Source organism: Eubalaena glacialis, chromosome 6 (assembly GCF_028564815.1).
Source record: "Eubalaena glacialis isolate mEubGla1 chromosome 6, mEubGla1.1.hap2.+ XY, whole genome shotgun sequence".
In the NCBI taxonomy this organism is placed as follows: Eukaryota; Metazoa; Chordata; class Mammalia; order Artiodactyla; family Balaenidae; genus Eubalaena; species Eubalaena glacialis.
In genome coordinates, this window is record NC_083721.1 from 83,702,847 (window position 1) to 83,726,990 (window position 24,144).

The 24,144-nt window shown below is 36.1% G+C and overlaps 1 protein-coding gene across 5 annotated transcripts in view; it reads right to left on the reverse strand.

Moving 5' to 3' along the window:
• VPS8 (VPS8 subunit of CORVET complex) overlaps positions 1 to 24,144 on the reverse strand; it is a 295,388-nt gene that overhangs the window by 179,884 nt on the left and 91,360 nt on the right. For all 5 annotated transcript variants that reach the window (XM_061194394.1, XM_061194392.1, XM_061194393.1 and 2 more), the window contains 2 exons: positions 17,450 to 17,496; positions 2,581 to 2,803 (listed from right to left, as the gene is read on the reverse strand). In XM_061194394.1, the coding sequence (XP_061050377.1) occupies positions 2,581 to 2,803; positions 17,450 to 17,496 (270 nt within the window). The remainder of the gene's footprint in view (positions 1 to 2,580; positions 2,804 to 17,449; positions 17,497 to 24,144) is intronic.

Here is a 24,144-nt window from a genome sequence, read left to right on the forward strand (position 1 = left end):
TCCGCCCTCTCAGCCAGTGCCATGATCATACATCTCTTTACAGCTTCAGCCCTAACCTCTCCTCTGACCCATATATCCAACCACTGACTTGATATCTTCACCTGAGTGTCTAGTAGCTATCAAAATAAAATGGCAAAATACAACTCCTGATTTTGTCTCCCAAACTTAGACCTACCCCAGTCTTCCAATCTTCTTAAAGGAATCACTATCCACCTTGTTTTTCAAGCCAAAAAATTAGGCAACAGCCTTAAATTCTCTCTTTCCACACCTTTAGGTCCAATTCATCAGCAAATCAGTTCTACCTCCAAAATGTATCCAAAGTCAGGCCATGTCTCTCCATCTCACCACTATCATCTCTGGCCAGGACTACCTCCTGGACCAGCTCTTAACCAATCTCCTTGCTTCTTCTGTACTTGGCCCCCACCCCTCATTCTGTTATCTATAGGCAAATCAGAGTGATCTCACTTAAAACCTTTTAATGATTTCCTATAGCACTCAGAATAAAAAGGAAAAATCTGTACCTTGCCCTGAAAGGGCTACCTCTCTCTTTCAACCAAGCTCTGTCTGCCTTTTATCTGTAACTTTCAGCACCCAACACATATCTTTTTTTTTTTTTTTTTTGCATTAGCTGTTGTTTTTACCTGTGTCTTCTCCTCCAAGATTTTTGCACTACTGATTCCTTCTTGTCATTCAGATTCCAGATTCGATCAGACTCAATGTTACTTTCTTGGTTTTCTATAACTGACCCATCTAAGATAGCCTCTCATTCTCTTTTTTTTTTTTTTTTAATTTTATTTGTTTATTTATGGCTGTGTTGGGTCTTCATTTCTGTGCAAGGGCTTTCTCTAGTTGCGGCAAGTGGGGGCCACTCTTCATCGCAGTGCGCGGGCCTCTCACTGTCGCGGCCTCTCGTTGCGGAGCACAGGCTCCAGACGCGCAGGCTCAGCAATTGTGGCTCACGGGCTTAGTCGCTCCGCGGCATGTGGGATCTTCCCAGACCAGGGCTCGAACCCATATCCCCTGCATTGGCAGGCAGATTCTCAACCACTGCGCCACCAGGGAAGCCCCATTCTCTCTTTATCATACTGCCTGTTTGACTTTTAACATAATACTTGTTTTGGATATTTCTGGCTTGTTTACTTGTTTGTCTGTTTATTGTCAAACTTTTTTTTGCTAATGTAAGCTTATGATAAGCCTTGTCCACCAGGGTCACTAAAGCACTGGAGGTCATTACAGACTCTAGTGAAAGTAAAGCTGAAGAATTATTAGGATGTGAATGAAATGGAAGAGGCAACCTAGAGAATGCTTTCAAGAAATGTGGGAAAGAAAGAAAGAGGGAAAGGGGTGGAGGAAGGAAGGAAGGAAGAAAAGAGGGAGGGAGGGAGGGAGGGAGGGATCTGGCTGCAAGTGGGAAATGTGATATGGCAGTAACCAAAGGGGAAGGAGGGGAAGGCTGCATACGGAGAGAAGGGAATCTGACGGGGAGACTGTTTAAACTGTTGTTTTAACATGAAAAAGAGCAGAGAATATTTACCTAGGGTTGGAGAAAAAGCTAAAAATGTTGGAAGGAGAAGAAATTAGAAATTTCTCTTATATCAGTGATAGTAAATAAAGCTAGATTGATAACATGCTCTCAAATCATCAGACCTATTGTCAGACATGAAGATTACGCCAAATTACCCACATGACAGAAAGGCATATGTAAAGAGGACCTGGCCTTTGCAAACTTACAGCCATTCATAAAGAACTTCCATGAAGAAAACAATAACCATTTTCCAAACCCTTCATTTCCGTGTGATTTTGCACATTAAAAACAAACAAACAAACAAACAAAAAACCTTTGGTCCTTCTAAGTTTGTAAGTCACCATATTTTAGCTCAATAGGGCTCAGCACCTTGGTACCTTTGTGCCTTTGCTCAGCATTAGGACTGAAGAGTTAAATGAAGAGTTAAGAGTGAAGTGTCTTAGGTCAGATACATATTGCTCCTCAATTAAGGACTTAAAACTTATGTGGAGACCTCAGATATACTGGAGGTATATTATCAATGAGCTGGCTGATCATGCTAAGATGTCCTGAAGTTTGCTTCTTATACTATGCCCTGCATTTCAAAACTTAATGTATGAAAGTTATCAACTCTGGACATATAAACTAGCTTTTCAAAAAAATGGCATCATACTCTCAAAAGTAAAAATATTCTATTTTTCACGTGGAAGTGCTTATAGTTGAAATTCACTTGCAGGATGAAAATTGTAGTAGTGAACAAACAAACTGATGAAGAAGGATAGACCAATAAGCATTTACCGAGCAACTACCAAATATAAACCCTATGCTAAGAGCTCTGGGGGATGTTAAGGAAACTGAAGACTACTGGCTTGCAGGAGTTCCTAATCTAGCTTTAAGTAAAGAACACTCCTAAGAAATATATTGACAAATATAAGTTTATGAGACCTCGTACCAAAAAGTGCTAAAAAATAATTAGGGTGGATGAAAGACAGAGTAAGGCCCGATGAGTCAGGTAAATATATTCAATAAAGGAATGATGCTTATTCCATAAATTAGTAGACTGCCTATAAACTCACCTGCTGAATATCTAGGCTGGTGATATCCATATGTACAATGAGGGCTTCCACATTTTCCATTAATTTTTTATCTTGGAAATGAACAATCAAGTCTTTCATTACCTGGGGTGTGATCCCCACCAATTTATCACTTAAAATATATGGTTCAAGGCACTCCAAAAACACTCCTTTGGCCACTGAATTCTCACTTAACTTGTCGTACACCTGGCTAAATAAAAGATCCCTGCAACAGAACGGGGAAAAATACTTTTAGGAACATTCCAAACATCCATTAAATTCAGTCTACTAAGTATATCTCATCTTTTTCCTATTTCAACTTACATGCAAGTTTATTAAAAACAGTAACAAAATTTGCAAAGAGCTTTATATTTTGAAAAATCTCTTATATATACTATCCTAATTAATTCACCCAATACTTTTTACAAATAAAAAATGTTGAATAAGTTAAATTATTTACTGAAAATCAGTTAGCTAACAAGTGATAGATTCAGAATTTGCATCAGCCTTCTGACCTAAACCCTGTGCTGAATCCATTATGGCACACTGCTTCTTAAAGACAACATTGATATGGGAGCAGGTAGTACGGAGACTATGATGAAGTAAAAAAAAAAATTAAATAGACTATTCAAAATTTATCCTTTCCTCTTTCCTGGTACCTAAATATTCCCATCTGATCTGCAAGGCCAATCTGCTTCTTTATCTAGTTCTTGCCCCTTGCTTCCCAAAGGGTTTAGGTAGTGATTATTGATGGGAGAGGAAGAAGAAAATGTTCAATGTTTTAAAAATATGTCTGAAAACTATTTTACTGCAGAAACAAAAAAACTAATTAATCAAATGCTACCACACTCAATAACTGTGTTTTATTTATTTTGTATTTCTTCTGCAAAGAGTCCAGAAATAATTTGAGTTCTATTCACCATAGACATAATCTGAATTTTGTTTTCACCCAGTATTATATAAGCATTGTCCTAAGCTGCTACTTAACTCTTTAAAATTACCATTTTGTCTAACCAGAATGTTTCAATATGCTGAAACATCAGAATTTATTTAACTATTCCTGTAATGTATCACTTATTTCCACTATTTCACTATTATGAGTGAGGCCACAATGAACATCTACATACATAGTCTTTCCATTTGGGGGCTTAATTCCTTAGTCATTCTACTTTTAGAAATTTATTTAAAGTCAAAAGATACAAAAAATTTTGTGGCACTTAAAATGTATTACTAAACTATCTTCAAAAATCATCATAGCACCAATTTACACAGCCATCAGTAATGTATAATTTCAACAGTTTCAACAGACAACTGTCTTTAGTTTTTTCCCATATAGTTTAATGTATAAATTAAACAACATCACTGTTTTCAATTCTTTGATGACTGGCAAAATTAAATGTTTTCCATGTTTCCATTTATACAGTGTATTGACTTATATCATTCACTGATTCTTTAATTCTCTTTTTTCAAATACAAAAACTGTGCTAATTCTATTTACCTGTTAGGATCGATTGTTTATTTATTTATTTGCTAAATGTATAATCTCTATATATGTGCATCATGTCAATTGTGAAAAGTGGTAGATGGTTCATCCACAGGTGTGATCTTTCATGACAAGTTCCACAAAAAGGACAAGGAAGATTCTGAAAGCAATGGGATGGGGTCTTGCCTCATCTGAAGTCCTGGAAGGGGGACAAATGATAAATGGACTGGCTACAACTGCATAGAACCCCATGTTGCTTTTCAATAAACAGTATTTGCAATATCCTGGGGGGAAATCCATATCCATTTATTTTTTTCTCATATCCACAAGTGTAATTATTGCATCATTTTCCCCTTTGCTTTATATTTATCAGAGTATTTTTCATGTTAGTTTCATTTTAATCAACAGTCCATTACATTTTTGTGATTACCAATTACTAGCCAAGCAAAAGGAACTGAGATTAATGAAGCCTTACTGTAAGAAAGATAAGAGTAACAAAGTAACTCTAATGAACTTAAAGAAAATGTCATATTTGCTAGCCCTTGCACTCTGTAATGTGTTGTTAAAAACAACATGCTAGGAAAGATAATTATATATTTCAGTTCAGCACAAAAAGCCCTGGGGAGGAAAATTAAAGAGCTACAAATTCAGTAAACAGAGCATAAAAGTTGACAAACAAGGCACTCCTGTGACAAACTACAGCATGCAATGCTGGTAAGATTAATGGCAAAACTATATGCTTCTTTCTTAACCAGTAAGAGGCTATAATAAAGAAGCAAGAAAAATATAACTCAGCAACTCCTATCTGCATCTCTACCTTAAAATAAAAATAAAACAAAATTTTAAGACACGTTCTCATCATTCTGGGAAAATATTTATTAGATCATCAGAGAAGGAGGGAAAAAGAAAAGTACATACAAAAAAAAAAAATGGTTTTGGCTCTTGTGTTTCTTTCTGTACTTAGGCATTATACTCCAGGGTGCTGACTTTGTTTCCTGGAACGGCTAATGTCAAAACTGATGTTTATCACTTCAAGCTTAGCCTCCTTATAACCAGTATTATAGAAAAATCCATTCTGAATAACAGAGGGCCAACAAAAAGGTCTTCTACATAACTTCATTTTATATTAATACTCATATTAAAGACATTATTTGGAGTTTATCACACATAACTTCAAATTGATAGAAAAAAATGACCAAATTCACTTTTTGCACTATCAATTTTACAATTAAAAAATGTGAAGAACTCAGTTTATGAGATAATTACAAATTCAGAGACTGTCTGAAGGGAGCAAGAGCGTCAATCCTAACACTTGCCAGCGTACACTAAATATACAACCAGAACCAAATAAACAACCCCCACTAGATATAAGTGGGATTTAATAAATCCAAAGTTGATTTCGGCTGGCCTCTTTATTTATAAAATTAAAAACAAAGTTCAAAAGAATAGATACATGTAAATGTAGAGCTGAATTACTTTGCTGTACACCTGAAACTAACACAACATTTTTAATCACCTGAACTCCAATATAAAATAAAAAGTTTAAAAAAAAAAAGGGCTCCATACGACCTGGAAAATATGACCTTTAGAGACAATCCACTATTTTTTTTTTTTTACCAAATTTCACTTACTTAATTAAAATTTATTGAGAACCTGTTACATGTCTGGCTACTATCACAGATGCTGAATCGTGTGCAAAATGAAAGTTATTTCACTGCTCAAAAAAAGTTCAAATGATCTTCAAGAAATTATGTTCAAAATGCTCTGTTTCCTGATACAAGTATCACAGTTTGTAAATATTTCCTTTAAAAAGACATGGCTTAATTAAACTCTGTGAATATATTGAAAACTACCATACTCTTTAAAATGGTGAATTTTATGGTACGTGAATTATATCTCAATATAGCAGTTAGACAAAATAAACAAGGCATGGCCCCATTTTTCACCTAGCTTTGATGTTTAAAATTTTAACTTACAGTTACCAAGAAAATGATGAGAAAACTCAAAACATTAAGTTCCTCAACCATGGCTGATAATTAAAATCTTTCTGTTTCGCAAATAATAATCCTGATGTTGAACAACAAGGTTAAACAAATACTCTGGCTATCAAAAAGCCACTTCAGGTTCACTTTAGATTTAAAAGAAATATTTTTGGTTCAGATTTATATATAATTCAAGTTATCTGAATAATGGCTTCTTTTTGGATATCTGCTTACAGTGATATAAGCTTGAAGTGGTCAAGATCATCTACATACAGCACCTATTTTGTTTTATAATGGCTTTGAGATATAATTCACACATAATAACAGAATTTATTTAAGCACTTATTTTTAAACAATGTTCAAAATTATGATTATAGTTCAAGTAAACTCTGGACCTATTTTCAAAATAAACTGAAATTATGGCTACTGTTGTATAAGCAAAATGACAAATCATTAAATATCCTACAAAAACCCGTGAGATATTTTATATCTTTTTCCAGTACTGAAAAAATATATATGCACTATCAAATTGAAATGAAACTGTGTGAGCAGAGACCAAGTTATGAAAATAAAGGTAGATCTTCAAAAACAGAATTTCCTATCATTTCTGATTTTAAAAGATTCACAAAAAGATAATAAAGCCAAATTTTAACCAAAAAAGATGTCCATTACACACTGATCAGTATGCCCTACAGAGAAAAAGCAGTGTGGTTCCTGCCATAGTAAAAAGGATTTTATATTATAAAAGAATTCTTACATATGAATGGAAATACATATATATCCTAGTAATGTAATATTACTGCTGGGTATGAAATTCTATGACTTATGATACAGAGGTAACAGTGATCATAGTATAATAATGGTTGTGGTACTGAGTTAAAATTAATTTCAGAGCATGTACTCTGTGTTTATAATTTAACCCTCATAAGAGACAGTATAATATATGAAAATAAGAGGACTGACTATAAAACCAATGTACTCAATCAGAAAATATTAATATAAAAGGTATCTGGAGGCCAGTATTGAGTGTCTAAGTGACCACCCTAGAAGTGGAAGAAGTTACTTGAAATTGGCTGAGTACTAGATTATGTTTTGTTTGTTTGTTTGTTTTAGTTGTTTGCTATTTAATGTAATTACTGATATATTTTTAAATTTATCATTTATTATCTTTCTCCTTGTCTCAACTATTCTTAATTACTTTTGCTCCTTTTGACTTTTTTTAAATTGTATTTTTAATCATGACACCATTTATTACCTTGTTAGTTATATATGTTTTTACTATTATATACTAAGTATGGGTTTAGAGATTACAATCTGCATCTTCAAATTATTAAATTATAATATAAATTAACAAATTTACAACCTTCTAGACAGTGCAAGGACTTTAATACACTTTAACCTTATTTACCCTTTTCTCCAATTATGTAGTATTGTTTTCATATATTTTTCTCTTCATTTTTCTTCATGTTTTATTCAATCCTCACATATATTGATTATATTCTATATTCACTTACCCACATATTAGCTTTTCCACCTCAATCATTTTCCTTTTATCTAAAGAACAGCTTTTGTTATTTGTTTAGTGCAGGTCTGCTAATGATGAATTCTCTCAGTTTGTGTTTCTTAGAATATATTTCTATAACACTTTCATCTTCAAAAGGTATTTTTGTTGTATATAGAATTCTATATTAATAGATGTTTTCTTTCTGTCCTTTCACAATTCTGTTGTCTTTGGCTTCCATTATTTCTGTTTAGAAGTAAGCTGTAAGGTTGTTACTATTTTATTTATTTATTTATTTATTTTATACACATCACTTTATACATGTCAATCCCAATCGCCCAATTCAGCACACCACCATCCCCACCCCACCGCAGTTTTCCCCCCTTGGTGTCCATACGTTTGTTCTCTAAATCTGTGTCTCACCTTCTGCCCTGCAACCCAGTTCATCTGTACCATTTTTCTAGGTTCCACATACATGCGTTAATATACGATATTTGTTTTTCTCTTTCTGACTTACTTCACTCTGTATGACAGTCTCTAGATTCATCCACGTCTCAACAAATGACTCAATTTCATTCCTTTTTATGGCTGAGTAATATTCCATTGTATATATGTACCACATCTTCTTAATCCATTCGTCTGTTGATGGGCATTTAGGTTGCTTCCATGACCTGGCTATTGTAAATAGTGCTGCAATGAACATTGGGGTGCATGTGTCTTTTTGAATTACGGTTTTCTCTGGGTATATGCCCAGTAGTGGGATTGCTGGGTCATATGGTAATTCTATTTTTAGTTTTTTAAGGAACCTCCATATTGTTCTCCATAGTGGCTGTATCAATTTACATTCCCACCAACAGTGCAAGAGGGTTTCCTTTTCTCCATACCCTCTCCAGCATTTGTTGTTTGTAGATTTTCTGATGATGCTCATTCTAACTGGTGTGAGGTGATACCTTATTGTACTTTTGATTTGCATTTCTCTAATAATTAGTGATGTTGAGCAGCTTTTCATGTGCTTCGTGGCCGTCTGTATGTCTTCTTTGGAGAAATGTCTATTTAGGTCTTCTGCCCATTTTTGGATTGGGGTGTTTGTTTCTTTAATATTGAGCTGAATGAGCTGTTTATATATTTTGGAGATTCATCCTTTGTCGGTTGATTCGTTTGCAAATATTTTCTCCCATTCTGAGGGTTGTCTTTTCGTCTTGTTTATGGTTTCCTTTGTTGTGCAAAAGCTTTGAAGTTTCATTAGGTCCCATTTGTTTATTTTTGTTTTTATTTCCATTACTCTAGGAGGTGGATCAAAAAAGATCTTGCTGTGATTTATGTCAAAGAGTGTTCTTCCTATGTTTTCCTCTGAGAGTTTTATAGTGTCCGGTCTTACATTTAGGTCTCTAATCCATTTTGAGTTTATTTTTGTGTATGGTGTTAGGGAGTATTCTAATTTCATTCTTTTACATGTAGCTGTCCAGTTTTCCCAGCACCACTTACTGAAGAGACTGTCTTTTCTCCATTGTATATCTTTGCCTCCTTTGTCATAGATTAGTTGACCATAGGTGCATGGGTTTATCTCTGGGCTTTCTGTCTTGCTCCATTGATCTATGTTTCTGTTTTGGGCCAGTACCATATTGTCTTGATTACTGTAGCTTTGTAGTATAGTCTGAAGTCAGGGAGTCTGATTCCTCCCGCTCCATTTTTTTCCCTCAAGACTGCTTTGGCTATTCGGGGTCTTTTGTGTCTCCATACAAATTTTAAGATTTTTTGTTCTAGTTCCGTAAAAAATGCCATTGGTAATTTGATAGGGATTGCATTGAATCTGTAGATTGCTTTGGGTAGTAGAGTCATTTTCACAATGTTGATTCTTCCAATCCAAGAACATGGTATATCTCTCCATCTGTTGGTATCATCTTTAATTTCTTTCATCAGTGTCTTATAGTTTTCTGCATACAGGTCTTTTGTCTCCCTAGGTAGGTTTATTCCTAGGTATTTTATTCTTTTTGTTGCAATGGTAAATGGGAGTGTTTCCATAATTTCTCTTTCAGATTTTTCATCATTAGTGTATAGGAATGCAAGAGATTTCTGTGCATTAATTTTGTATCCTGCAACTTTACCAAATTCATTGACTAGCTCTAGCAGTTTTCTGGTGGCATCTTTAGGATTCTCTATGTATAGTATCATATCATCTGCAAACAGTGACAGTTTTACTTCTTCTTTTCCAATTTGGATTCTTTTTATTTCTTTTTCTTCTCTGATTGCCGTGGCTAGGACTTCCAGAACTATGTTGAATAATAGTGGTGAGAGTGGACATCCTTGTCTCGTTCCTGATCTTACAGGAAATGCTTTCAGTTTTTCACCATTGAGAATGATGTTTGCTGTGGGTTTGTCATATATGGCCTTTATTATGTTGAGGTAGGTTCCCTCTATGCCCACTTTCTGGAGAGTTTTTATCATAAATGGGTGTTGAATTTTGTCAAAAGCTTTTTCTGCATCTCTTGAGATGATCATATGGTTTTTATTCTTCAATTTGTTAATATGGTGTATCACATTGATTGATTTGCGTATATTGAAGAATCCTTGCATCCCTGGGATAAATCCCACTTGATCGTGGTGTATGATCCTTTTAATGTGCTGTTGGATTCTGTTTGCTAGTATTTTGTTGAGGATTTTTGCATCTATATTCATCAGTGATATTGGTCTGTAATTTTCTTTTTTTGTAGTGTCTTTGTCTGGTTTTGGTGTCAGGGTGATGGTGGCCTCATAGAATGAGTTTGGGAGTGTTCCTTCCTCTGCAATTTTTTGGAAGAGTTTGAGAAGGATAGGTGTTAGCTCTTCTCTAAATGTTTGATAGAATTCTCCTGTGAAGCCATCTGGTCCTGGACTTTTGTTTGTAGAAAGATTGTTAATCACAGTTTCAATTTCATTACTTGTGATTGGTCTGTTCATATTTTCTGTTTCTTCCTGGTTCAGTCTTGGAAGGTTATACCTTTCTAAGAATTTGTCCATTTCTTCCAGGTTGTCCATTTTATTGGCCTAGAGTTGCTTGTAGTAGTCTCTTAGGATGCTTTCTATTTCTGCAGTGTCTGTTGTAACTTCTCCTTTTTCATTTCTGATTTTATTGATTTGAGTCCTCTCCCTCTTTTTCTTGATGAGTCTGGCTAATGGTTTATCAATTTTGTTTATCTTCTCAAAGAACCAGCTTTTAGTTTTATTGATCTTTGCTATTGTTTTCTTTGTTTCTATTTCATTTATTTCTGCTCTGATCTTTATGATTTCTTTCCTTCTGCTAACTTTGGGTTTTGTTTGTTCTTCTTTCTCTAGTTTCTTTAGGTGTAAGGTTAGATTGTTTACTTGAGATTTTTCTTGTTTCTTTAGGTAGGCTTGTATAGCTATAACCTTCCCTCTTAGAACTGCTTTTGCTGCCTCCCATAGGTTTTGGGTCGTCGTGTTTTCATTGTCATTTGTCTCTAGGTATTTTTTGATTTCCTCTTTGATTTCTTCAGTGATCTCTTGGTTATTTAGTAACGTATTGTTTAGCCTCCATGTGTTTGTGTTTTTTACGTTTTTTTCCCTGTAATTCATTTCTAATCTCATAGCATTGTGGTCAGAAAAGACGCTTGATATGATTTCAATTTTCTTAAATTTACTGAGGCTTGATTTGTGACCCAAGATGTGATCTATCCTGGAGAGTGTTCCATGCGCACTTGAGAAGAATGTGTAATCTGCTGTTTTTGGATGGAATGTCCTATAAATATCAATTAAATCTATCTGGTCTATTGTGTCATTTAAAGCTTCTGTTTCCTTATTTATTTTCATTTTGGATGATCTGTCCATTGGTGTAAGTGAGGTGTTAAAGTCCCCCACTATTACTGTGTTACTGTCGATTTCCTCTTTTATAGCTGTTAGCAGTTGCCTTATGTATTGAGGTGCTCCTATGTTGGGTGCATATATATTTATAATTGTTATATCTTCTTCTTGGATTGATCCCTTGATCATTATGTAGTGTCCTTCCTTGTCTCTTGGAACATTCTTTATTTTAAAGTCTATTTTATCTGATATGAGTATAGCTACTCCAGCTTTCTTTTGATTTCCATTTGCATGGAATATCTTTTTCCATCCCCTCACTTTCAGTCTGTGTGTGTCCCTAGGTCTAAAGTGGGTCTCTTGTAGACAGCATATATATGGGTCTTGTTTTTGTATCCATTCAGCAAGCCTGTGTCTTTTGGTTGGAGCATTTAATCCATTCACGTTTAAGGTAATTATCGATATGTATGTTCCTATGACCATTTTCTTAATTGTTTTGGGTTTGTTTTTGTAGGTCCTTTTCTTCTCTTGTGTTTCCCACTTAGAGAAGTTCCTTTAGCATTTGTTGTAGAGCTGGTTTGGTGGTGCTGAATTCTCTTAGCTTTTGCTTGTCTGTAAAGCTTTTGATTTCTCCATCAAATCTAAATGAGATCCTTGCCGGGTAGAGTAATCTTGCTTGTAGGTTCTTCCCTTTCATCACTTTAAGTATATCATGCCACTCCCTTCTGGCTTGTAGAGTTTCTGCTGAGAAATCAGCTGTTAACCTTATGGGAGTTCCCTTGTACGTTATTTGTCATTTTTCCCTTGCTGCTTTCAATAATTTTTCTTTGTCTTTAATTTTTGCCAATTTGATTACTATGTGTCTCGGCGTGTTTCTCCTTGGGTTTATCCTGTATGGGACTCGCTGCGCTTCCTGGACTTGGGTGGCTATTTCCTTTCCCATGTTAGGGAAGTTTTCGACTATAATCTCTTCAAATATTTTCTCTGGTCCTTTCTCTCTCTCTTCTCCTTCTGGGACCCCTATAATGCGAATGTTGTTGCGTTTAATGTTGTCCCAGAGGTCTCTTAGGCTGTCTTCATTTCTTTTCATTCTTTTTTCTTTAGTCTGTTCTGCAGCAGTGAATTCCACCATTCTGTCTTCCAGGTCACTTATCTGTTCTTCTGCCTCAGTTATTCTGCTATTGATTCCTTCTAGTGTAGTTTTCATTTCAGTTATTGTATTGGTCATCTCTGTTTGTTTGTTCTTTAATTCTTCTAGGTCTTTGTTAATCATTTCTTGCATCTTCTCAATCTTTGCCTCCATTCTTATTCACTATCATTATTCTAAATTCTTTTTTAGAAGGTTGCCTATCTCCACTTCATTTAGTTGTTTTTCTGGGGTTTTTTCTTGTTCCTTCATCTGGTATATAGCCCTCTGCCTTTTCATCTTGTCTATCTTTCTGTAAATGTGGTTTTTGTTCCACAGGCTGCAGGATTGTAGTTTTTCTTGCTTCTGCTGTCTGCCCTCTGGTGTTTGAGGCTATCTAAGAGGCTTGATAGGCGGCTCTGGTGGTGGGTAGAGCTGACTGTTGCTGTGGCAGTCAGAGCTCCGTAAAAACCTTAATCCACTTGACTGTTGATGGGTGGGGCTGGGTTCCCTCCCTGTTGGTTGTTTTGCCTGAGGCAACCCAACACTGGAGCCTGCCTGGGCTCTTTGGTGGGGCTAATGGCAGACTCTGGGAGGGCTCACGCCAAGGAGTACTTCCCAGAACCTCCGCTGCCAGTGTCCTTGTCCCCACGGTGAAACAGAGCCAGCCCCCCCCCTCTGCAGGAGACCCTCCAACACTAGCAGGTAGGTCTGGTTCAGTCTCCCCCAGGGTCACTGCTCCTTCCCCCGGGTCCCGATGCGCACACTATTCCATGTGAGCCCTCCAAGAGTGGGGTCTCTGTTTCCCCCGGTCCTGTTGAAGTCCTGCAATCAATTTCCACTAGGCTTCAAAGTCTGATTCTCTATGAATTCCTCCTCCCGTTGCCGGACCCCCAGGTTGGGAAGCCTGACGTGGGGCTCAGAACCTTCACTCCAGTGGGTGGACTTCTGTGGTATAAGTGTTCGCCAGTCTGTGAGTCACCCACCCAGCAGTTATGGGATTTGATTTTACTCTGATTGCACCCCTCCTACCGTCTCACTGTGGCTTCTCCTCTGTCCTTGGACGTGGGGTATCCTCCTTGGTGAAGTCCAGTGTCTTCCTGTCGATGACTGTCCAGCAGCCAGTTGTGATTCTGGTGTTCTCACAGGAGGGAGTGAGAGCACGTCCTTCTACTCCGCCATCTTGGTTAATCCCACCTAACTGTTACTATCTTGAAGGAGTTTTTGTCTTTCATAATGACATTAAAGATTTTTTTTGTCTCTAGTTTTCAGCAGTTTAACCATGATGAACCTACATGTGTTCTAATTCAGCATTATTCTTAGGGTGTAGCTCTTCACAGCTCAATCAAAAGCCTGGAATATTTAGTGCCCCTCTTTTTGTGTGATCCTTGAACTCAACTGCAGCAACATCACGAATCGCTCTAAAGTTTTGCTCAGCTTCTCAACCCCTCAGCTGCCGTTTTTCAGAGTTGGCAATTATCTCAACAGGAAGAGCCAGCTTCTGTTCCTCTCTCCTCTGCCTGGATCTTGGTACCACAGATCCTCATCCCCTTGGTAGCTCTCCAATGCTTTCATATAAATTTTGTTAACAAATTATCCAGATTTCCCAGCTGTTCTCATTGCCATTGCTAGAAGCAGAACTCCTATGTGAGACGCTCAGTGCAGTATGCAATGCTATGCCACTGTCACTCTTAGTATAATCAAACTCATAGGTGTAGGCTTGTTATGATTTGTTCTGTTGTGCACCAAGAGTTTTCTTTCTGATAATTTCTGTCTTCCTTTAATTCAGGAAATTATTAGCCATGTTCTCTAGTCTTTAATTTTGGAACAATGGTCAGGTATATGTTGAAGCTTCTTTTCTATTCTCCTCTCATATTTTCTAACTTTTTATCTTTGTTTATGCTCTACATTTTGTTCCAGGTAAATTCTTTTTTTTTTTTAAGACGGTATCTGTGTTATGCACAATCTGAGCATTCTTAAAAGCAATCTCAACATCACAAATATTTTGAAAATTTGGGAATGTAGAAGAGAAGATTCTAGATGCAAATGGAACCAAATGTCAAAGAAAATAGCATAAAGAGAGTGTCCAGTTTAGGGAGAAAGATATCATACTGGAATGAAGCTACATAATTTTTAAATCCCTCTGCTTCAATTGAGTCTAGGGAATTGATCATTTTTAATCTTATTATCTATGGAAACTCTAAGAAAAAATTTAACTCTATTTTTAAGCGTGATTACACTGAAGTATTTAAGAAACACAGAATTTTTATATCTAATAAATCTTTAATCATTGCATGTTTGCAATGGAAGGAAATTGAAAGATGACCTAGACACAAAGAATCAAAGTTGATCAAATGGCCTATTTGACCTCTTTACTCATAAGCTCAGGCGCATATATAGAATCTTAACATTATGATGAAAAAGAAAAACCAGTATGATGAGAAGTAAGCAAGCACAAGAGCACAGAATCTAGAACACAAAAGGGAACATGTGACCCAATGCCTAGTTCCACAGCCTCAAACTTTCTTACATTGCTGAGGACACTACCCTGTCCCTTCTGCCCCTACTGGAACCCAGAGAGTAGAAAAAGTGGGGAAAGAGACCAGGAGGGGAAAGAGAATAAGAACACACATGTTGGAACTTCTCCTAAGCAAAAGCAGGATCTAGTACAATCTGGTCTTCAGTGTTCAGAAACAGTCAAGAGAGAAGGAAGCCATACTATTTGCACTATGGTTCAGGAAAAATATCCAATCCTGGATCTAGGAGTATGTGTGTATGACTGGATGAAGGAAAGAGAAAAGGACCAAGAAGAGCTCAGAAAAGGACCCTTGAGATCTCCCTTCCCCTTGGCAGTCAGGAATATACTATGACTGCTGGTATTTCTGAGATCTCCAAAACAAATACTGTATTCATTTCAGACACAGCCCAGAAGAAAACATGCTAAGGAATCAGGAAAAATTAAAGGAAAGAAAGAAACTGATAAAAATGAAGAAATAATAAATAGATTCTAATTTGGTGATAATCTAGACTAGATCTTGTCTTCTATGTTGGATGCTCTGATTTAATAAAGAAATTATTGCATTCTCAGCCAGTCAATAGATTAATAAAGTTGGAAATATTTCCTTTTCAAGTCATATAAGAAAAGAAAAATTTATCTCTGGGATATTTTTGGGAATAACAGAAAATATTTCTGAAAGAAAAAAAACCCTTTTTTTTTTTCTTTTTCCCTATATAATCCATCTTACAACGGCTCAGGTCATTTCAACTTTATCTCACTGTGAGAGTATTCAAGATTTCAAGTTAATGATCACAAGTCACCCTGCAAACCAAGAGGCAGAATTACTTCATTAATTCAACCATCAGGCTACTTTGTGCCAGGTACCATTTAGGTAGAAATAATCTGTTTTATAAAGATATGCCTTCTTACTCTAAACAAAATTTAATCTCTTAGATATTTTATTTTATCTCATTTATATTATCTCAATTTGAAGATTTAGGTTGGTCCCAGCACTTATTAGTATTAGAAACATCACTACATCTCAATTTCCTCATCTGAAAATGAAGATAACTTTACCTCTCTTACACTGTAATTATGAGGATTAAATGAAATAAAATATGTAAAACTGATCCATAAACTATTGAGGCTGCTTTAAAAAATATAAGACAAATAACAAGGAAGTGTAAGTGTAAAACATGAGCTGAAGAGAAAACTAAGTTAAGAACTAGGGTGAGGTTAGTATATCATGGCTCTTAGCTCCCTAGGAAACAATAATTAGCTATACAATTCACTGTCCATCAGCTAAAAGTGAGTTAGCTGTTCAGAAGATGCAAAAGTATTTCTGGTACTAACACCTGAGAGAAATTTCTTCCTTGGGCCCTCATAAAGAAGACAATGTGTAACATAAAATCATGTTTTCAACAACATCCCAACCATGAATACAACATATTTCACTGGATAATTACATGTAACACTATAGCTAAAACACCGGAATGAATCTGAGCCCTAAGTAAACAGAAGCTAGAGCTCTTTGTGATTTAATTGAAGGTCTGACATAGCAAATAACTGCCCTCTTGATAACCTTCACTGATACTTTCTAAGTATGATCCAACCTTATATGATTTAGGCAACCTGAACATACATCAATTCAGGAGTCAAGACAGTGTTGTATAGGGTTTGGGGAGTATCTGCACTGGATCCTCACAGCTGTTCACCACTGAAAAAGCGGTACAAGCTGGTAGTTACGAGCAAGAACCCAACAGCTAGGCTGCCTGCATTAGAATCCCACCTTTGCTCCTCAAAAAAAGTGTGAGCAAGTTTTGGCAAGTTACTTAATCGCATACTGCCTCTTGAACCTCTTATGTAAAATGAAGATAACAATAATACCTACCTCACCGTTATAAAAATTAAATAAGTTGTTATAAAAAATAGATAAATTAAAGTGCTTAGAACAATACCTGGCATGTAGGAAGCTAACTATTATTGTAAGTGTGAAAAATTATGAACTAGCACAGTGTTGGTTAATTTATGTAGTTACTATTTAAATGAACAGACCCTAATCAAGAGTTTATTTACAGTGATTTCCTTTAAACGAAGAGGCTCTTAAAAAAGAAGCACAATAAATCTTTCCTTTTTTTGAGTGGTATGAAATACTGTGTTTTAGTGATGGTTCATAAAAGAGCATATATATATAATACATGAATCATACATTTTTAAGATCTTTAAGTGATTAAGTATTGCTCTTTTGCTATGTTCTTCACCTCCACTATCCTGCCACATAAATACACAGATGATACATCTATATTGGACAAGTTAATTTTATTAGGACTGAAAATTCTTAAAGAATCAAATTTCTGTAAATTCATTTTTTTAAAAAAACCTATTGAGTCAAATTCATAGAATTCATAGTAGTAAATTATTGCTATAATATAAGCAAGAGGCAACTTGGGCTCAAAATAATTGAACCTGACAGGCAATGTATACTCACTTTCGCTGCAGCAGAAGGCAGTAATCAACTATGACGGGCACCATATCCTGTAGAGAAACCGTAAAGAAAGCATCAGCACCGCATCTCTGTCCAATGGCCCCCTGGTTAGACACAACACATAATGAAAGTAGTCTGCTTCAGATACTGTTAGATTGTTGGGAGAATATAACTCTGTACCATACTTTTGGTAAGCAATTTGGCACTCTGTGTCAAAAGCCTTAAGAATGTGAAAACACTTTTACCCAGTAATTCTATCTGGAAATTTACCCTAAATACATTTAGTAAGAAAAAAAATTTAAGGTATTCACTGCAGCTCTATAATAGAAGAAAGAGGAGAAGGAGGGGGAAGGGAGGAAGACATTGAAATTAAATATACAACATGGGAAAACAGTTAAGTAAATCTGCTATTTAAATAAAATATTATGTAGATATTACAAGTTTATAAAGAGTATACATTATAAGAAACATTACGTGAAAAATATGTATTTATTTCACAACTTTGTAAAGAAAATACATCAAATTGATAATATAATATAGTTGGTCCCATTGGTGGCTCAGGTGATTAAGGTTGTCCATATTTTGTCACAATCCTCCAAACCAGCTATTTTAAGGTTGATTAATTTCTCAGTTTCATAATATTTTGACTATTTTAAATTCATCATGTATAGACTCATATCAAATGAATGGCAACCCATAATTTTGGCCTTTTTCAAGAGAAACACTTTGAGGGAGGAGCAGTAGCTTATTATGACTAGAACTTGTCAAGTACCCAAGCATTAGATTTCAGCAGTACTCTTTCATTTTCTGTTAGCTGAAGAGCAATGGTTTCCTTTTCAAAATCCTGGAAGGCTTAGGTTCTGGGCAGAAGAATATCCCATCAGGAGGGAGAAGACATTATGTGAAGAAGAGAATACCACATGCTAACACTTCTTTGACAAAAAGAACAAAAACTGAGGAACCACTATTATCTGAGAGAGAAGTAAGCAGAAGGACCTATAATCCTAAAAGGCTAACCCTGCCCCATCCATCCTGCTTCCTTTATTTATCAATATTCCTCATGACTACATTTATAATCTTACTTAGATTCTTCAAAAACAGGAACTAAAACCATAGATCTGAAAAGTGTTAGAGCTGTGCTAAGTCTCAGCCCTGAATGAGAATACATATAGAGGGACAAATAATCTGCAGAGAAAAAAACTTCCTAGAAATATTGAGGAAATTTAACAAACACTCTTTAAAATACACAGCTGAGCTCCCCAAAAACTAGGGGCAATACTCAGGGTTTAAAATTGAAAAAGGAACTGCAAACTAAAGCAATAAGCCCTGAGCCATCACTGAGACTGTCCAATAAATTTGTTGTTCATATAAGAGCTTGGGTTTTAATGCCAGAAACAAACTGAGGCCTTAATTCTTGCAACATAAGGAAGTAAAGCAAAGATCCTCCTAAAAACAGGATTCTTGAAAGGTGCCTCCTTAGTGAAAGGCAATTAGAAAAAACAAAAAACAAAAAAACCTGCCTATATGCATAGGAAGCTAACAAGAAAGGTTGTCTGTCTCTGCCTGGACTCAGTGGGGATAAATCTGCACTCTCCAAGAATCTATAATCAAGATCCTGCCCACAGGTGGATTTGGGATTTGAATTTACACTATCTCCTTAGTATGGGAATAATCAGGCCAAGAAATTAACACAAAAGGTGATCCTGAAAAAAGGATACTCCTGGAGCACTTGAAAGAAAAAAATCCCAGAAACAGTGTTTAACAGTTAACAGTGCTTAACAGTGCTTAACAGTGCTTTGCTTAACAGGCAAAATAAGACCTCCTGATAAAGCCCCCAAAAGATGTGCCCAAAATAAAAAAGTTTAAAGCACCTCATGAAATAACATACCATAAGTTAATGTCAACAGAAACTACAAACAGCAGGGGAGACCCCTAAAACTTTAAATATTATAATTATCAGGTAGAAATTATTAAAGTATATTTAGAATTATTAAAGGCATAAAATAAGGAATTAAGTGTCTATCCTAGCATTAAGTACTAAGGATATACTATAGGGATAATGGAGAGTGTAACCATCAGATTAATACATGTAGACAAATCACTCTGTTGATTCTATGATGGGAGGATCTGGAAAACCAAGACTGAAGATAGGTGGCTAGTATAGTAGTCCAAGATGGAAATAGGAGACCAAACTAGAGTAGTGAGAGTAGGCATAAAAACCAGCAGATAGAATCAAGCACTGTTTATAAAGTAAAACTGTAGAGGTTGCTGACAGATTGGTTATGGGTTGGAAGGCACAGGCAGGAGTCTAAGAAACTCCTAAGTTTCTAGTCTGAGCGATGGTTGGATGAAGATTTCATGAAATGAGATAAGGAATATGGGAGGAGGTGTTAGAAGGAAGAAGCTAAACATAGTTTGGGCTGTCATAGCTTTGAGGAACATCTTTACTTTGATATTGAATAGTAAGAAACTGGATATAGTAATCTGAAACATCTGGGTTGGAATTACACACTTCTAAGTCATGAAAGGAAATATTGTATATGAATAAAACTGTCCAGGGATAATAGAGATAAAAATCAGTGAACAGTGGATTACATCTTGAGGAAGACCAATATTTATGATATGGTCAGAGGATGGAAACAAAATCCAACTCAGGAACAGTCACAAAGGTTAAAAATCAGAAGACCACACAATCATAGATATCTACAGGATACAGGATTTTAAAAAGGAAGGAGTGATCATCACTGTTTAATAGAGCATTGAGAATGAATAAGATGTGAAAGTTTTATTTTATTTATAAATTAGGATATCACTGGTATCTTTAGAAAGATGGTGTTTTATCTTCCTCATTAGATGGTAAGCACAGTAATGGGTGATATCCGGCTTGCAGAGAATTGGGGGGAGAAAGGTGAGAGGGAAAGAGGGAGGAAAGGGGGAGGAAGAGAAAGAGAAAGCATCAATGTATGTGTAATTAGAATCCCTGAATAAGAAAACTAAAACAACAGAACAGAATGAATAGTTCAAGACATAATTCAAGAAAACTTTCCTGAGATTATTTTTTAAAAAGTCTTAAATCTACATATTAATAGAACACATACTATTCCAGGGAAAAATGGCCTAGAATGATTACACTGAGACCCAATGCAGTAAAGTTACTGGATTACCCAAACTAAGAAATAGCCAGGAAAAAAGATGAATTTTGAGAGAGGGAAAAAAAACAACCTGGCTAGCCTCAGATTATCCCACAGTGGCATTCCATGACAGACGATAACAGAACAGTATTTTCCAGATCCTTAAGGAGAGCCAAAATGTTTTTCAACATAAAAGCTAGAGGGACTTACTTCCCTGGTGGTCCAGTGGCTAAGACTCCACACTCCCAACGTAGGGGGCCCGGGTTCAACCCATGGTCAGGGAGCTAGATCCCACGTGCCGCAACTAAGAGTTCACATGCCGCAACTAACAGATCTGGCACGTCGCAACTAAAGATCTCACATGCTGCAACTAAAGATCCCGTGAGTGCCGCAACTAAGACCTGGTGCAGCCAAATAAATAAATAAATATTTTAAAAAATAATAAAATAAAATAAAAGCTAGAGACCAACAATTTGAAGACTCAACAAACTCAAAAAATATTGTTCTCATGAGCCTTCCCTATTTTTTTTTTTAAGCCTCCTCCATATTAGTTTACTTTTGGCCAAATCGTGCCCAAATGTCCTCCATATTTAGAAAAAAAGATGTGCCTTTTATTAAACTTTTGTCCCCTTCTATTTAGAAGCCTATCATTTTACAGTCAAGAATGTGAAGCATGATATTCTTTTCTTCTTCATGAAAGTAATATGAATTCACAGAAGAACATTTGAAAATTACATAAAGAGGGGCTTCCCTGGTGGCGCAGTGGTTAAGAAACCACCTGCCAATGCAGGGGACACGGGTTCGAGACCTGGTCCGGGAAGATCCCACATGCCACGGAGCAACTAAGCCCATGTGCCACAACTACTGAAGCCCACACGCCTACAGCCCATGCTCTGCAACAAAAGAAGCCACCGCAATGAGAAGCCCATGCACCGCAACGAAGAGTAGCCCCTGCTCGCCACAACTAGAGAAAGCCCGCGCACAGCAATGAAGACCCAACACAGCCAAAAATAAATAAATTTATATTTTAAAAAATTACATAAAGATATTTTAAGATAAAATGTCCTCCATAATTTTACCATGAAGAGAAAATATTATTTAAAACTATTATATTTCTTTGCCTTTTTCTAATCATTTAGCATAATTAAGATCCTATCAGTTGTTCTCAAAGTCTGATTCATGAGAGGCCACAGGAGGTCTTCAAGACTCAGGGGGTTTGTGAGGTCAAACTAATTTTCATAAAAATATTAAGATTTCATTTTTATTTTTCAGCGTGTTTACTTTTGCAAATATGGTGTAACTGCAAGGGTCAGTAAAACTGCTGTCTCCTTAGCCCGAATCCAGGCAGTGGTGCCAATCCATACTAGTAGTCATCATATTCTTCACAGTCATGCCCTCAGAGAAAAGGAAAAAATGCCATTTTCACTCGACTGTCCTTGATGGAGAAGTGGTTTTAATTTTATTAAATCTCAACTTTTAAGTACATTTTTAAAAATATTCTGTGTGATGAAACGAGAAATAGGAATAAGCCATTTCTGTTGCACAGCAAAGTGCTATAGCTGTCTCAAGGAAAAGAACCTGCGCAACTGTTTGAGTTGTGAGCTGAACCAACCACTTCTATCACGGATTACCACGACTGACAGAAAAAGATATCTATTCAGATTTGAGTATCCGACAAAAATTTTTTCAGAAATGAACACAGGCAAGCTGTCACTTCAAGGGGAAAAAATGAACATATTTGTTGCCAATGATAAAATTCAAGCTTTCAATTGAAAACTAGAATTTTGGAAATCACACAGCCAATTCTGTGAGCTTTACAGCTTCAGAGTAGTTAGACTTTACTGATGAGATTGGTGGTGATTCATTAGCTTTTCTTCTTTCTTTTTTTTTTGGCCATACCGCATGGCTTGTGGAATCTTAGTTCTGCGACCAGGGATTGGACTCGGCCCCTCGGCAGTGAGAGCGCAAAGTCCTAACCACTGGACCGCCAGGGAATTCCCTCATTAGCCTTTCTTTTTTTTTTTTTTTTTTTAAATTATTTTTGGCTGTGTTGGGTCTTCGTTTATGCGCAAGGGCTTTCTCCAGTTGCGGCGAGCGGGGGCCACTCTTCATCGCGGTGCACGGGCCTCTCACTATCGCGGCCTCTCTTGTTGCGGAGCACAAGCTCCAGACGCGCAGGCTCAGTAGTTGTGGCTCACGGGCCTAGTTGCTCCGCGGCATGTGGGATCTTCCCAGACCAGGGCTCGAACCCATGTCCCCTGCATTGGCAGGCAGATTCTCAACCACTGCGCCACCAGGGAAGCCCTCATAGCCTTTCTTGAAGAAACTGCTTCAGCAACCAAGAAATGACTGGGAAAACTATAGCAAAAGCACTGGTGATCAGCAGGAACTATATTTAACTACAAAAGTAAGCCTAAAACAACAAACAGATACCCTCTGACAATGAGGAAAAGATTTATATGAAGACAAATTGGGAGGAGAAAGAGAAAAGGTCGGGGGGAGAAAAGATTAAGTGGTCTCATCTGTAAATTGGTAGTCAAAAGATATCCTTTAAAACTCACAATTAAACTTAGAACTAGAAGCATTTTTAACAGTATAAAAGATAATGATTAAAATCTGGTAATAATAGAGGAGGGGTTGAGGAGAAAGAAGGAAGAAAAATATGCTAAATTTAATAACAGAAAGGACCAATGCCCCCAAAAAATAGAGGATCAAGGGTACTATATAATGCTATAATTACAAAGGTAGTCACTGGAATAAGATACACAATTGTAAATATCAGAAGTACACGTAAAAAATAAAGTGGTAAAAGGCTTTCTTTAAAAAAAATAAAAACAAAAAATATTTGGTTTAACTCACCTAAGATTTTCAGATTGAAATATGAAAAAAGCAAACACCCAACTCTACGTAGTAAACAAGAAACAAATACAAAGTGATCTGGAAAGACCGAAAATAAAACGAGAGGCAAAAGTATACCATGCAAAGAAAAATCAGGATTGTGATCAGATTAAAGGTTGTTTATCAGCTAAAGTAAAATTCAGGCTAAAAGGACATTAAATGAATAAATAAATCATAGTGAAGATAAATTTCCTATTTCTATATGCCAAATTGCTACAGGGTACGTTCTAAATTATACGGTGCTAACATTCCTAAGGCAGAAAATGGAAGGAAAAATAGAGAAAAGAACACTATTAACAGGGCACTTGACTTCTCACTGTCCATGAGAAATTGGGTAGACAAAAATGGGTAAGGGTTTAGAAGATCTAACAATTAATTTTAAAAATCTGACTGACAATGAACGATTTTCTGTGAAAATACACAAAATATTATATCTCAAGTGCTTGTGGAACATTAATGATCATATATTAGACCACACACACAAAAATACCCTAAATAAGCTCCAAAAAGTAGAATTGGTACACAAAACATTATCTGAACACAATACAATACAACTAGAAAGGAATCATATATCAGAAAGTAAAATGCTCTCTCCACCTAAAAAATAAACTTTCTCTAAAACTCTTCAAAGAAGGAATACCAATCACATTTGATGATTACATATAAAGA